The sequence below is a fragment of the Rhinichthys klamathensis genome, unplaced genomic scaffold (genome assembly GCF_029890125.1).
Source record: "Rhinichthys klamathensis goyatoka isolate OS25496 unplaced genomic scaffold, OSU_Roscu_1.1 h1tg000046l_1, whole genome shotgun sequence".
Lineage (NCBI taxonomy): Eukaryota > Metazoa > Chordata > Actinopteri > Cypriniformes > Leuciscidae > Rhinichthys > Rhinichthys klamathensis.
The window spans coordinates 597,952-614,765 of NW_026606593.1; the positions used below are offsets into that span (position 1 = coordinate 597,952).

General features: G+C 38.2%; 2 protein-coding genes across 3 annotated transcripts; one reads left to right on the top strand and one right to left on the bottom strand.

Annotated features, from left to right (window-relative positions):
* Positions 1 to 2,842: 2,842 nt before the first annotated feature.
* On the bottom strand, positions 2,843 to 8,438 carry napaa (N-ethylmaleimide-sensitive factor attachment protein, alpha a). Its single transcript, XM_056247320.1, has 11 exons — positions 8,224 to 8,438; positions 7,330 to 7,409; positions 6,413 to 6,529; positions 6,248 to 6,294; positions 5,839 to 5,916; positions 5,307 to 5,362; positions 5,073 to 5,157; positions 4,886 to 4,990; positions 4,722 to 4,790; positions 3,416 to 3,466; positions 2,843 to 2,956 (listed from the first exon to the last, which is right to left on the bottom strand). The coding sequence occupies exons 1-11, from the start codon at positions 8,319 to 8,321 to the stop codon at positions 2,855 to 2,857; spliced, it is 888 nt and encodes a 295-aa protein (XP_056103295.1). The 5' UTR covers positions 8,322 to 8,438; the 3' UTR covers positions 2,843 to 2,854.
* Positions 7,461 to 12,676, top strand: si:dkeyp-117b8.4 (uncharacterized). 2 transcript variants are annotated; one of them, XM_056247318.1, is made up of 2 exons: positions 7,461 to 7,776; positions 9,911 to 12,676. In XM_056247318.1, the coding sequence occupies exons 1-2, from the start codon at positions 7,518 to 7,520 to the stop codon at positions 12,589 to 12,591; spliced, it is 2,940 nt and encodes a 979-aa protein (XP_056103293.1). In that variant the 5' UTR covers positions 7,461 to 7,517; the 3' UTR covers positions 12,592 to 12,676. The 2 variants fall into 2 exon arrangements, with proteins under 2 accessions (XP_056103293.1, XP_056103294.1); XM_056247319.1 differs by lacking the exon at positions 7,461 to 7,776 and adding an exon at positions 8,664 to 8,905.
* Positions 12,677 to 16,814: the final 4,138 nt, after the last annotated feature.

The window sequence follows — 16,814 nt, forward strand, 5'->3', positions numbered from 1 at the left end:
TCTGCATTTTTTTTATGTCATTTACATAACATATTTGATAGTTATGTATACATTATTCTATTTTAAATGGTGTAAAAACCTGTTATTGACCTCAAAATAAAGCATTTTCCCTCTGTGCATGACTGTGGGGACGAGCACTTCTGTAGTGCTTGGAATTCTATATAATTAATAAAAAATAAAATATTGCCACTTGATGGCTCAAGAAGGTGTAATTGTTCAAATAACATATTGTTTGATTTTAAAATGTAAAGAAATTGTAATTCTAAAGTGTTTTTTTTTAAGTGTAATATTTGTGTAAAGGCTAGGGACAGAAAAATGGACATTTCCGTAGAATGACCCAACTATAGAATTTACTCTAGTCTTCTCCCACTTTATCGGCCACTTACTTTCAAGTATTTCGGGAGAAGTGGATGAATTGACATGTTGTAAATCCGACAGATAATATTTTCTGAATTGTGGCACTAACATGGCAACGCCCATCGCGCGTTATAGATCAGCTAACATAATCATTATAAAGGTTTATAATAATGATGTGATGCATTCTAAAATAACGGTTGCCTTAAATCACACTGGGTGGTCAGCTAGAATATTTTAAACTTACATGTGAAAGGATATTTAAGGTCAGATTCATTAAGGAATCTAAACAGTGTCTTTGTATATGTTTGTGTATATATCGATGAAATAAGACTTTACAAAACTTGAGGGAATCATATAATTTATTTGCTTTTAAAATCAGTTTAACATAAGAGCTTTGATGAATACACGCATGCGTCGACTGTTGTAACACCTCGCTCCAAACACTGTACTTTGTGTTACACTTCATTTTTTTGTTACATTAAGCTTATTCAGTCATGCTTTTTTTCTTCATGCTTATGTTCATGTATTGGTACACAATTAGTCGTAAGCATCTATGTGTATGCAGATAAAATTGTCATCCAAAAAGCTCCAAAGATGATCAACTTTATAAATAAGATGCCTATAATTTCTAGTGCCTTTTAGGTAACAAACAATATGATCCTATTAGTACTCTAACATCAATAAACTAAACTCAGCATGATATTAGCTTAAATAAAACTGACAAACTTCATGGCAAGCTCGTTCCTCAGGTACGAATTTCTTTTCTTTCTTTTTTTTTTACAATCGTTCGACCATATTTCTCAATACTTGGGTCACTTTTTCAAAACTCTTCACACAGTTTCAAGTCATTCTTCCATAACATTAGTAGCCTACACAAATGCACTGTCAACCATAAAACAACAACCTAAAAAACACTAGCAACAAGTAGCATTACACAGTTTTCTTTTGTAAAATTTCTCTTAACAAAACAAAAACAACATTTCACTGCATGGTCCATGTTTACATTACAAAATTATTCCTAAATGGTCCCTTTTGTACAGATGGTGAAATTGAAAAAAAATCCAAGGGCTGGTTCACACAGAACGCAGTTTTCCATTACACTGCGCTACTTTTTCTATGTAAACACGCGCTAGACGGAAGTGATTAACTGTTGTGTTCGCGTCATTTGTGGCGTTCAAGTTAAAATAAGTTTAACTTTTAAAGTGCACGTTTTTTATAGAGTTTTTTTGCTCCATTGACCTGCGTTGCGTCGTTCTGTGTGAATGGCTCATAAACGCCTATGTAGGTGTTCAGCTCTATCAAATTGTTTTGATAGTATTTAATTTTTTAGATTCAGAAAATTTCAATGTGGTATTACTTGTAAAAAATGCAGCTAATTGCCATCTTATTCATTTTTGTGTTTTTGTTTTTAGCTTAAGTTTTGAACTTAAGTTTAACAGTTTGGAAAGAGTATGTAAATGTGCAAACTGAGTTTTATCGGAGGTTGTGTCTAAGTGAGAAACGACTTTGTCATTTGAAAGTAGCCAAAGCAATGAGCAATGATCCACAGTTTAGCCCAAATAGACTGCATATGAGTTCTGAAAACGTGACCTAAGTACTAAAAAATGTGTCCTAATGGTTGTTAAAAACCGATTTAATTCACAATACATCATAAAGAAATTGCACAGTTAGTCATGAGTGTGTATGAATTTCTTTCTTCTGCTGAACACAAAAGAAGATATTTTGAAGAATATGGGTAACCAGACAGCTAATGGACGCCATTGACTTCCATAGTATGGAGGGGGGAAAAATACTATGGAAGTCAATGGGGTCCATCAACTGTTTGGTAACCCATATTCTTCAAAATATCTTCTTTTGTGTTCAACAGAAGAAAGAAATTCATTCAGGGTTGGAACAACTTGAGGGTGAGTAAACGATGACAGAATTTTAATTCTCAGGTGAACTATCACCCAAGCATGTCCTCCATAGAGGAAACCAAGACAATGGCAATTAGTGTTGTTTCAGCTGATTCTAGCTGATCATAGTTACAGTATTTTGCACAATTTATAAATACTTAATTATAATCATTATAATCACTGATAATAATAATTATAATCACTAATAAATTCTACTAAGTATTGTTGACACATACAAAGCCTTGCGACTGGATCAATAAATAAAAAAAATAAAAAGTTAATTTACAACCGTTAATAAAAGAACGATAAATAAAACGACTACTGAAGCTGCACACACATGAATGAAAATGTTAACACATAAACAATCACATTTCTAATGAGTTACATTTACCACAAGGGGAAGTTGTGGTCAAAGCTTGTAACATAAATCCTACCCAGTATCATTCTAGAAGACTTCAAAGTGTTCTAGGGGATAAAAGTTATATTTCCTTTAAGACTGTAGGATTTGGGAGAAAAAGGCTCAAGACAAAATGTACGTGACCTTAATTTACACTGTGAGAAAGAGAGAGGAAGGACAGGAGAACTGGAATCATGACTTCACATTAGCGAAGGTCATTCTCATCGTCCTGAATGGTCTTCTTGATTCTTAGTAGCATAGTGGTCTGCCACTGATCAAGCCTGGAGATGGATTCAAATTCCCTTACCTAATGAAAAATAATAATAATAATAATAATAATTGCAGAATATTGCATAGAGTAAAGGCCCGTTCACAAGGACTATAACTATAGAGATATAGTTCTAAAAACCGTTCTAAATACAAAAGAATAGCAGAGTCCACACCACAAGTATAACGATAATGGCAGAGAGGAACGATATATCATTGGAATCACAGAACGATTTTTTTCCAGCTGATGAACGATAAAAACATTGGCAATGTCAATCAGAATCCATTCCGCTTTAAAGAGCTCGAGCATTTAAAGTGACAGGCGCACAAAACTGCAGCACACTTAGAATAAACAGAATGATATCGTCCGCTGGTGTGGATGCTAATGTAGTTATCGTTTTTGGCGTGAACGGGCCTTAATTCATGAATGAACTACCACTGGTAAAAATGTGTGCAGGGAATTATGTAAAACCTGAAACAATATACAAAGAGAACTTACTGCATCAACGTATGCGTCAATATTCTGCTCTTCATATGCATCAAGAAGTTTCTGTTTATTGTGAAATGCAGAAACATTGTGATTATTTTGTATAAAGCGTCACAAAATGTTCAAATACTTCCATTCAAAAGTTTGAGATGGTACTTTTTTTTTGAAGAAGAAGAAGAAGAAATACTTTACTTACTCAGCAAGGATGCATTAAATTGATTTTCTGTTTTTTCAACATTGATAATAATAAGAAATGTTTCTTGAGCAGCAAATCAGCATATTAGAATGATTTCTGAAGGATCATTGGAGTGATGACGCTGAAAATACAGCTTTGCGTAACAGGAATAAATGACATTTTAAAATATATTAAAATAGAAAACAGTTATTTGAATTTGTAATAATATTTCACAAAGATTTCGCTGTATTTGTAATAAAATGTAGTCTTGGTAAGCAGAAGAGACTTCTCAACCCCAAACTTTTGAACGGTAGTGTTTATATATAAAAATATACAAAACAATTAAAAGAGACAATGGAAACCTAATAGATAAAGATAAGGATTTGGGCAAAGCTTCCACCTTCAATCTCAACTGATGTTGACCCAGAATCTAGATGTGTTTGGTTGATCGATCACAAGTGGACGACACTAAATACAGGCGTAAATGGGGTCTAAAATGTTTTGAGCTTGTCCACTTCTAACCACTTCCAGAGGTAGTCGAAAACGTATTAGACCGGATTGCTTTCGTAGTGTAAACGCTCATGTGGTCGAATGTGTTCAAACTGTCACAAAAGACCGTCTATTCTCCGCCTTCTGACCTAATGTGGAAAGATTATGGGAAGTGCGCAATACAGGCGCGATTTAAACTTTGTCGGCTGGAGACCCAAGTTTGGTTTGAAGATGAAAACGTACCAAGCACAATGTTCTCTCAGCAATCCTGATTTCTAACACACACTCACAGCATTTGGTGTGGTCTTACGACTGTCAGAGCGGAAACGAAAACTGATGCTCTCCGTATGTTTTTCCGTCGTCAGTGTGTGTGTTCATATGTAAATTGTCCAAGCTTATTTCTTCCATTAGATTGAAAGATCTGAAAAAACCCTACATAATCCCGCCCATAGACCCCCACCTCGGAGAAATCAGGACAGAAGTGGTTGAAAGTGGACAAAAGCGACGGATTAAAACACCAGGTGTAAACGGGAATGAGTCTCCCTCGTCTACTTATATAATCTGATTGACCAAAACGCATCTTAATACCAGGTGTAAACAGGCCCTGAGATCACAGTTGAAGTCTATGGAATAAACTAAGGAGAAAAGACTCACCTTAAGAAGTCTGCACTCTCTAGCATCTGAGAAAGCTGGAAAGAGTTCTTCATACTTCTGTACAGCCAGCTATTGAAGAGAACACGGATTAAATAATGATAAAGCAGAGAGTTGCATTGTAAATATCATTCTTCTTCAGACTGTGAACAGGTCAAATCAGTCACCTTGCAGTTGAGCATGTCCACACAGAAGTGACACAGCGCTGCTTTGAAGAAATGGTCTTTAGCACCATACTTCAACAGGGTAGTGTCCATGGAGTAAATCCCAATCTGAACAGACACAATATGCCACTCAACATGAAGGGTGAAGAAAACAAATGAACACAGGTTTTCCACAGAAGATCACACAGACCTGCTCATATATTTCAATGGCTTTCGGGTACTGCTCCATCTGAGCCGCATAGGTCGCCACTTTGACAAGACACTTGTTGGCTGCACTACAGAGAGAGAGAGAGAGTACAAGAGATTTTAGTATGATAACATTAAATGCAATCATTTAATTACAACACAACTTCTTAGTTCAGACCTAATTTGTTCTACAACACTTCTGATAAATGTGAAACATATAAAAACTATAGTATAGTACCTGGTGGATGACTCCCCTTTGAAATAATCGGCTGCCTGTTCATAATGAACAATGGCCTGTACACATAAATAAGTATTTTGGGACCAAATAATAACAAATGAATGAACATTAACACTATTTTTCTTTTATAAGGGGGCTCTCTGTAACGTGACAGGCTCAGTATGGATCATCTGATGCATAAGCAAATACACTACCATTCCAAAAGTTGACATTAAGAATAACTATTTTTTTATTTTAATATATATATTAAAATGTCATTTATTCCTGAGATGGCAAAGCCTAATTTTAAGCATAATTACTCCAGACTTCAGTGTCACGCACTCTTTCAGAAATTGTTCAATGTTGATTTGCTGCTCAAGAAACATTTTTTATTAAAAATGTTGAGAAACGTCTTAAAAAACAGCATCCTTGCTGAATTAAAAACCACAAATTGTAGTGTATTTTTATGCTTTTGACATACTGTCCATATTCATCTGAACCACTTACTGATAAATGTGCACCTTTCCATAAAAAAAGATCACTTCCAACTTACTTTGTCTATGTCCAATAACTCAGATTCATAGATTTCTGCAATAGATATGTGGTGTTTGGCTGCAATGTTGAAACGCCCCTGTGGACACAGATGAGAATTTCTAAGGAATATTCAGAGAAGTGTATCACTATAGACAAAACAAAAACAAGCACCCATATTACATATACAATGTTGAATTGTGGTTGAACAATTCATATGAATTATACAATCTCTTTATGAACTTTTTAAAGTGTCAAAGTGTGGTAGTTGCGTAGCTGTCAATGAAGGGACAGAAATCCCTCAGATTTGACCAAAACATCTTCATTGTGTTCCGAAGATGAACGAAAGTCTTGCGGGTTTGAAACAACATGAGGGTGAGTCAATGATAACAGAACTTTCATTTTTGGGTGAATAATATAGTTTTTCTCACCATATCAGTGTAGATGTCAATGGCCTGACAGAAACAGTTTACAGCCTCTGTGTAGAGAAGTTGTAGGAGAGCCATTATACAAATTAAACTCCTTTTGAAATAGAAACACTACATACTTTGAGATTTTTATTGTTCAGTCTTTAAAAGTAACAATGAGAGCCGGACCTTGAGGATCAGACTTTTTGAATGCATTTCCAGCATCAAGAAAGTTAACGGCTGCGTCGTGCTTGCTTTCCACCTGCAAATGGAGTTGTGCGGCTTTGCAGAAGGCATCTCCAGCGGCTTAAATAAAGAAGAAAAAAAAATTAACAATAGAACTGCCATGTGCTTATTGTACACCTTAAAGGGATAGTACACCCAAAATTGCATTCGTTTATTAATTACTCGCCCTCACGTCGTTCCAAACCCGTAAGCCTTCTGTTCATCTTCGGAACACAAACGAAGATCTTTTTTATGAAGTCTGAGAGTTTTCTGTCACTCCATTGACAGCTACGCAACTACCACTTTGATGCTTCAAAATTTATAAATAAAGAGATTGTAAAACTAATCCATATGAATTGAGCGGATTAGTCCAAAATTTCTGAAGAGACACAACCACTTTATATGATGAACAGATTCAATTTAGGGTTAGATTTAATTTAAACATTGATCAGCGAACATGAACAGAAGCTCAAACGTGCTGCGTAACACGAGAATGAACCTCATTGGTTCTCAAACGTCAAGTGAACATACTTGAGCTTCCGTTTACAAATGATGAATGTTTATATGTGAATAAAAAGCCTAAATTCATTCTGTCCATCATATAAAATGATTCAGAAGATTTGGACTAATCCACTCAATTCATTTGGATTAGTTGTACGATCTCGTTATGATCTTTTTGAAGCGTCAACGTGGTAGTTGCGTAGCTGTCAATGGAGGGACAGAAATCTCTCAGATTTCATCAAAAAATCTTCATTTGTGTTCTGAAGGTGAAAGAAAGTCTTACAAGTTTGGAACGACATGAGGGAGAGTAATTAATGACAGAATTTTCATTTTGGCGTGAACTATCCCTACAGTGGTGCAAAGGTTGTTGTGTATCGTACCACTCCAGTTCTTAGCCATCTTGAACATGTTGGCTGCTCTCACGTACAAGTCACAGGCCTCCTCGACCTTGGAGGAACTCCTTCAGTACAATGAACAAAAGCGAGAGAGGAGATTCACTCAAACCATTAGGCGGCGCTATTAACATCTGTCGTCCCCTGCACTCATACAACGTGTTTTCAGACCTGATATGGCCAACATGAAGCAAGAGGACCCAGAAATCAGTGTGAAAACACAGGCCCGATATTGTTCAATAGCCTGGAAGTACTACATTAAAAATGAGAGCAATGCCACTGTTTACTGCAGGCTGTGTAAGACGGACTTTAAGTTCTCCTCAAATACTGCTAACATGATAAAACACCTCAGAGTGAAACATCGACTGAACATCCCCGCAGTAGCCAGCGGCGGAGAGAGACTGTGCGCGGAAGGGCCAGGCGAAGGCAACATGGGTGAGTTTCAAAAAAGTATTAAATCAGGGCAAAACGAGCAACATTACTTAGTGTGCATTGGGTTTGAGTAGAGTATGAATTAAAGCGACAAGGAAACGCTTCATTCCGTGCGCCCAACTCTATTTATTATGACGCTTTATGCTTGCAGTGCGATGCTAACGTTACTTGGCTAGCTGACCGAATCACTTTTGTGCAAAATCTGCGGATAACTATAGTAGATTTATGACAGCTTAATGCGAACAACGTTATATTACAAATAATGCAATTTCAAAAGTATTGCTTTTTAATCCAAATTAATAACAATGATCGATATCAATATTGTTTGTTGCAAACGGATACTAATTAATACCAATCACTTCAGTTAGATTTTAAGAAAGATTTGCACTTTCAATATTGCAGAGATGCAAAAAATAAATAAAAATAAATAAACATTAATAATAGATTTACCCGAAAAACGTTCCTAACAGCGAATGCGACGTTTTCATTTTCTTGTCTGCCTCAGCCATAATGGCCAAGGCTTCCTTTTCTTTTCCAGAATAATCCATTTTGTCAGATTAGGCTTGAACTGGACTGTATGGAATGATATCCAAGCTATATCTCATTCACGTCGCCTAGAATGAAGTTATTTGTTTTATCGACACATCATGCGGAAATCGGAAGTAAATTCAACTTTAGGGACTGTCGGTAAATAGTTGTTTTCAAAATAACAGTCGACAGTGCTGTGGTATTATCTCGTTACTTTTTTGTACATATACGTTATTAATTAATTAATTTCAACAAGTAAACGTTTCCTACATGAATAGTGTCGCGTAGTTATATAAACCTGTGAATGATGGACATTGTTCGCTTTGCTTGGCTGCGAACAACTTACCCTTGTACCCTAACGGGCATCGTGCTAAACACATCCAGTGTGTAGGTCGCAAACGCGCGGAGGTTGTGCACGGATTCTGAGATTTTTTTCAAAATATATATTACTAATAAGATATTATTTATTTTCAGATAAGAAAATAAGGTGTACAAGTTATTGTCGGTGAATCGTGTACTGTTTAATGGAGGTAACACAGGCAGGAAGTGGATGAAACCATAATGGCCCTTTACACGCCCGGAAGAACATCCAGTGACGTTTGATGTAAATAATAGCGGATTTGTTTCATTAGTATCATGTTGCATGGTTATTGTTCTGTGCCTAAATACTCTTTTGCTGTGATTGATGTGGAGTCATTATCATAATACAAACCTTATAATTCATTCAAAATATTTCCGCTAGAAACAAAAATGTTTTTGAATTAATTTGAAGCGGAGACGGCAGAGTCTTGCTGTGCGACATGCTATATTCATCTACAGTTATTTCTCAACAGTTTCTGTTATAATTAGACAGTTTTATGAAATACATTATTATGAGTGACTACTACATGGATTATATACTTGTAGTTTTAAGGACTTTTTTAATATTAAGTCACTGAGTCTGGGGAAATATATATATATATATATATATATATATATATATATATATATATATATATACCTAAAACCACATTCTCTTATACAAATATATGTTCTTTTATAGTTTTTCACAGTGCTGCAGTTGCGACTGTAAAATGTTCTACAACCAGCCACATCTGAGATAAAAAAATAATTGAACCAAGATGTGATGGGTAGTGTAGAATTAAAAACAAACTGCAACACGAAAGCTATATTGTAGATGTAAAAACCTCTTAATTTTATATAACCAAATGCAAATATTTTGTTTTGGAAACAGTGTAGCTAGCTAGAAACTCGGTGAGCTGAGACTTTGGTGAGCTGAGACACTCTATGACAAAAGATTTTTAAAAAACTGTATGTGAGTAATGTCATAGCAACGGGTCAGAAATTAAACAAATACACACAGTGCTAATTCTTTAGTTTTACGTGAATTGTGTTGACCCTCAGAAAACATCACATATTAACCTTGACTTACCATTTCTATGGAAAACATGTATTGGTTCCAAAAAACCTTGACATCACATTAAGGATTTAGGATTAAAGTTTTACCATAGTTTCTTTTAGTGTCAATTTCAAGTGTAATTGTGCTAAGTTCCTGTGTAATCCTGTTTTACTCGTTTTAAATGTATTTTTGTTTTATGCTTCACCACAGACATGGATCTCCCACCACAAAGGCATCCTGAAATCCTCAGCGGTCAAAATCTAAGAAGGAGAATGCAGCGTTTTTTGCCATTTTCGGATCGCCGCACGTCGAAAGTGTGGAACCACTACACTCAGCTAAGTCTGCATCGTGTCGAGTGCAACCATTGTAAGAGACAGCTTTCCTTTCACAACAGCACTACTTCCATGAGAGAACACTTAGGACGCAAACACAGCATTCGGGAAGGAGCGGTACCCCCTCACAACACAGCAGGCATCCCCACCCCTGCAGCATTACATTCACACATTCAGACCGCTTTACAAGCTAACAGATACAACACCGCAGGCAATGCTGCGTTTCAACCGGCACTACCTGTTGCTATTAAAGAGGAGCAGGTAGAAGTACTGACAGCTGAGATGGGAGAGACCAAACCTGCTCGGACCACATACGCCCCTGACTGTGCGGCCGGAAGCGGTACTTCGAATTCAAATGCCATTGTGCACCAAGATACAGATGTGGGCTGCCTAATGTATAATTTTCCTGCGGGGGAGATGAGCAGCACTGCTGGAGGCAGTAGCATCCGCACCGGCACAAAAGCCTGCAGCAACAAGCGAGCTGAGGTTTTGACCGATCTTATCTTGGAGATGGTCTTCAGAGACCTTCAGCCATTGTCTGTGGTGGAAGAGAGGGGGTTCAAGCTCTTACTGAGTTGCCTAGAGCCTAACTACCCCGTGCCGTCTCCATCTCTGCTTGGCAGTCTACTTTGGCATCGTTACCACATCCTCAAGCAATGCCTTCAGCAGCATCTTCAGGCAAGTCTAGCTTCTCACTGTCTGACCCTCTGCACCGAATACTGGCGATCCGTAGATGGATGTGGGGTTGGAGGGGATGGTCAGTACTACCTTACAGTCAGTGCGCATTTTGTCGACCCTCACTGGCGCCTGGCACGATGTGTGCTCGAGACCCGACCGATAGCAGAATTCAAAGGAAACCCATCAGAGAGAGGGCAAGTCAGCGTTGCAGACACCCTGAAAGGAGTCCTCACCGAGTTCCAGCTTCCAGAGGACTTTGTTTTCTGTGTTGTGCATGACACCCCAAGTGGATCCGAGTCTGGTGGGCAGGAGAATATGACCATCGATCCGGAATATCAGCAAGAATTTGCTGGACCCAGCCATCCTCCCCCCAGTAATCTTCCGGAGGGATGGTCACCTCTGCTTTGTGCAGGACAGGCCCTGAAACTATGTGTCCAGGAGGGACTTTGCGTGGAGACTGTGAGACAAGCTCTGGCAGATGCTCGCACCATCGTCCTACACTTCCAGCATGATGTGAGCGCTTCGACAGCACTGAGCCAGAAAGCTGAGGCTGTTAATAAAGAGTCTGTAACCCTGGTCTTGAACGACCCAGGGCGCTGGACCACGGCCATTGAGATGTGTGAGAGTCTTCTGGAGCTCAAGTGGGTAATAAGCTCCGTCTTAGAGGAGCAAAAAGTTGCAACAAATCTGGCAGATCACCAGTGGCGCCTTATACATGAACTGGTCCCTGTGCTCAAAACGGTTCGCATTGCGGCATCGTTTTTGAGTGAGGACATCAATGGACCCATTTCAGCCCTGATGCCATGCCTCCAAGGAGTGTCTAGGCTCCTGGGACAGAAAATTGTGGAGTGTACGTGTCCAGTGGTGAGGGGAGTTATGGAGAGAATTCGTGCTGGTATGGACAAACGCTGGAGTCTGAGTGATGAAGATGCTCTTCTGGACTGCCATGCCGTACTGTCCTCATTTCTGGACCCACGTTTTAAAGAGTTGCGGTTTCTCAGCCCACATGCCCGTAGCAAGCTTCATGACAAGGTGAAAGAGCTGCTATCTGTTCAGGCTTTCACAAGGAGCGAAGGAATGAATGGAGAGAGAAGACAAAGCGTGCAAATGGAAGAGACTGTGGATGAACGGGAAGAACCTGTAGATTTTGTATTGGATGATTCTTTGACACTGCCTGTAATGGCTTCTTTGGATTCTCCTGAATCGTGCGGCTCAGCGGAGGAAGGTGACAGCGTTGAGCTGCAGCCAAGCGAGCCCTTCGTTGCCATATCATCTCCAGAACAGGTCAATGAAAATGCACTTGAGGTTGTTAAATCACCTTTCAAGAACGCCAATGAACGTAAAAGACGTTCTAGTGGGACCAGTTTGACCTCGCCGCTGAGGGGAGATTTACAGCACACGCCTCGAACACGAATAAGTCCTCTCCCACAGAGCATGTACGATATTCTTCTGGGCGAGGACCCTACTGAGCGAATGCCCGAAATTCACCAGCAGCTGGAGAATTACATAGCAGAGCCGCTCTGCAGACGCAGCCTCTCGCCTCTGCAATGGTGGCGCAACAAGGAGCATCGCTTTCCTGCGGTGGCCAGACTGGCACGAAAATACCTGTCCATACCAGCAACTGCTGTTTCCGCCGATCGGACCTTTGCCCCTAGGGAGTCTCCAGTGACCCAAAGAAGGGCCACATTGGGATCTAAACACCTTGATCATATTTTGTTTCTCCATCAGAACACTGATTACGTAGATCAGCTGAAAGGTGGACCCTCTGTACGTGAAATTGACCAGTGGAACAATGTCAGTGGAAACCAAAGCAGAGAAAGTCTTTACCAGACTCTAGTGTCTTATGAAAGTAAGGTTCGTGTGCCTGAGGAAGAGTCATGATCACTGTTTATTTTTTGGTTACATTTTTGAACAGTTCTGTCACATCCCACAATAAGCTCCTTTAATTACATGGTTATCTGATCACTTTCATTACTGCTATGTAAATGAGTTTAGAAATAACACATTCCTTGTACTAGGAATTTGTGACATTATCGTTTAATATCGTCTGGTCTCTAAGAGGTCTGAAGGTTTGTGTAGTTAATGTCTTGTGACTAATATAGATACTGTTTTACTAAATCTGTTTTACTACATTCTTAACTTGTCTCTAATGAATTACGCAATATGAGCACGAGCAATCAAGCTGCTGTTCTGAATATTAGCTGGGCTGTGCTTTGGCCATAGGTCATCACAGTCATGCAGATATCAGGCTTTTTTACTGAACCGTTCACATACTTTGTTTAGGAACACCGCAAATCAAATTAGGTTAATTCCAGGCCAGGAAGTAACTGTTGTATTTGTTTAAATGTGATTTGTTATTTCAAATTCTGCATATACTGTTACTTCAATATTATTGTCACTTTACACAATGTTGCAAGCATTACTTAAATGCATTGTCAAAATCATGCATGCATTTCAACATGATCGCTTCCTCCTTTATATTATGGGGGATTGGATATGTACATGCATATGAGGTATTACTAATCTTTTTCATACTTGCAACTTTAGAATTTACAGTGTATTCTATCGGTAGCATGATCAGATTAAAGTGTTGTTTGAAATATTCTGTAGTCTGGAATTGCAGATGGAAAAGGCTGTGTTTTCATTTCTTGTTTATTTTAACAAGTTTAACATTACTATAGTAAAACATTTGTTCAATTAGAACAGCACATAAAGGAGAACTCGGACAACCAAACACCTTATAGTAATATAAACAGTAAACGTGTTATACATTGACATCATCAGCTGTTTTTAATGACATGTGATAGTAAAAATGCAATTTAATAACTTTATTATAGGTCACATGGATTGAAAATGACATCAAATGGGAAAGGGGAAAATCAGTTGACTTGTAAAACTATGTAGATTTTTAATGAATTGGTAGGATTTTACATTTTTGTTGCACATTACTTTCATTTAAATATACCACTATTTTACTGCAAAAAAGTGATAGGAATATGAATTGATACATAAATCTGAACTAAGAAAAGAATATTGATCCCAAACGTAAAACCGTCACAAACAGTTAAACATGAAAAAAAAAAAAAAAAAAAATTTGTATGAAACCCCGTCATACTACAACAACTAGTCTGGAACATTTTAAGAACTTCACATATTGTTAACATTTGTGCATTGTGCACTTCTCTAAATTTTAACAGAACAAATAAACTGTTGTAAATTCACTTCAAGTTGGCTACTCTTTTGATGAGAACAATTACAATTATGCCTAATTTCAGGGTCCATGTTAATTCCTGGACAGTGAGTTGTATATTTACTGTAGTCTAAAACACAATTCAGCACTTCACACAGGATTCTTCTGAAACACTGGGCTTCAGTTAACTTCGGGCTTCAGCTCTGACCTGTGTTCCTATTGTCATCTGGAGTTTGTATCTATCCTGATTGAGGGGGATCTATGGCTCTACACATCTCTGTTGGATTTAAAAGGTAAAGTGAATATTAATGTGCCATTTTGAAGTTCTTCCTAATATTTATTCATTGAATGCAAATGTGGGTAAAACTGTCCTCTTATTGGTCAGAGATTCTTCTGCGTTATCCATATATGGATTGACAAGCTCTGCGAGCTTATTTTGGCTTTATCTGTAGCTGTCATGAAACACTCTTTATTATTACTACTCTTAACATTATTACTATTAACTGATAGATAAAATGTATTTTATTTTTATATTATTTGTTTATAATGAAGTTAGAGCTGGAATCAAGGCTTCATCGGGACTGTTTTAGCAATGCACAGAGGAGCAATTATACATTTTAAGACGAATATTTCTTTTTTATACTACGGGGTGTTGAATGCTTGAATCTGATTGGTTGATGAATGTTCTAAAGTAACTACAATTACAGGTCCTTTTAAAAAAAAATAGCATATTGTGATAAAGTTCATTATTTTCCATAATGTAATGATAAAAATTAAACTTTCATATATTTTAGATTCATTTCACACCAACTGAAATATTTCAGGTCTTTTATTGTTTTAATACTGATGATTTTGGCATACAGCTCATGAAAACCCAAAATTCCTATCTCAAAAAATTAGCATATCATGAAAAGGGTCTCTAGACGAGCTATTAACCCAGTGGTTCTCAAACTTTTTCGGTCATTCCCCACTTTGGACAAGGGGGAATTTTCAAGCCCCACCTGCCCCCATCGCCCCGACACAATGCTAATGAAATACGTAACAAGCTTAACATGTTCCAATTTATTGAAGTAACAAGTAGTATCAGTATAGTAACAAGTTGTATCTAAATACAAACTAACTATCTACATCAAATAACAGCAAGTTAAAAAAAAAAGAAAATAAAGTGCATCTGTGTCATAACTTGCATGAAATTCAAAAATAGAGAAAATAAAAGTGCCTCAAAAATAGAAACGAAATAAAAGTGCCACTTTGCAATCCGTTTAAAAAAGAAAAGAAGAGAAATCCATTTGGCAAGACAGGTCTATTTATCCCTGCATTATTGACTGCAATGAGGCTGTTTTGCATTGCACAATTTCTCAAAGCAGGGTTGCAGGCTTGATACTGCCACTCTCAAATCATGTTCAATGTTCAGAGAAATTTCATATCTTGTCGTAAGCCACAACATAATGACGTCACATATTTTCCAACCCAGCCCTCAGCCCCCACTTACGCATGAAACAGCTTCCAGCGCGCCTGGCTACCCATAGGCGCGAAACATAGGCTACATATTTATGGGCGCAAAAGTTTGTTCTGGTACAATTAATATGCCGACGTCACGTCAATCATTATTTTGGGGGTGGGGAATTCCTGTTACTTGTTGTCGCCCCCGGGGGTGATCGGTCTAATAAGCGGCAACACACAGCTATAAGGACGGTTTCCTCTTACACACACTGCATTAATAGTCACACACACACACGCACGCGCGCGCGCGCGCAAAGTCACTCTCTACTCTAGTGCGCGGTCTTGCTCCAGATTCCGGGTAGCGCCGAGCCCAGGTCAGGCGCTTCTGCCGCTGTTTCTGGTTCAAAAGTGGCTTGACCTGGGGAATGCGGCACCTGTAGCCCATTTCCTTCACACGCCTGTGCACGGTGGCTCTGGATGTTTCTACTCCAGACTCAGTCCACTGCTTCCGCAGGTCCCCCAAGGTCTGGAATTGGTCCTTCTCCACAATCTTCCTCAGGGTCCGGTCACCTCTTCTCGTTGTGCAGCGTTTTTTTGCCACACTTTTTCCTTCCCACAGACTTCCCACTGAGGTGCCTTGATACAGCACTCTGGGAACAGCCTATTTGTTCAGAAATTTCTTTCTGTGTCTTACCCTCTTGCTTGAGGGTGTCAATGATGGCCTTCTGGACAGCAGTCAGGTCGGCAGTCTTACCCATGATTGCGGTTTTGAGTAATGAAACAGGCTGGAAGTTTTTAAAAGCCTCAGGAATCTTTTGCAGGTGTTTAGAGTTAATTAGTTGATTCAGATGATTAGGTTAATAGCTCGTTTAGAGACCCTTTTCATGATATGCTAATTTTTTGAGATAGGAATTTGGGGTTTTCATGAGCTGTATGCCAAAATCATCAGTATTAAAACAATAAAAGACCTGAAATATTTCAGTTGGTGTGCAATGAATCTAAAATATATGAAAGTTTCATTTTTATCATTACATTATGGAAAATAATGAACTTTATCACAATATGCTAATTTTTTGAGAAGGGCCTGTATTTTCAGGAAAACGCACGGCTGAAGTAGTTACAGGCTGGTCTTGACTGCATTACAGTTCCATATCACTTCGCTAAGAGATTTCAGTTATTTCAAAAGTTATTACCAAAACCCACAACGACACTGACCGAGCAAATAAATATAGTAAACAATAGGATAAAAACAACAAATTGTTTCCATGTTTTTTGCCACAAAATTACATTTTATGTACGGAAAGCACATACTCTCTTTCTCCCGCACTCAAACGCGCACACATACAGTACGGACACACACTCGCACAGAAACATGTCGTCAGTGCTGCTCTGATGATTTTAACAGTATAAATAGCAACTTAAAAGCTACATGACATTTCTCACTAGCGATGTAATAACAGCTCTGTTCTTG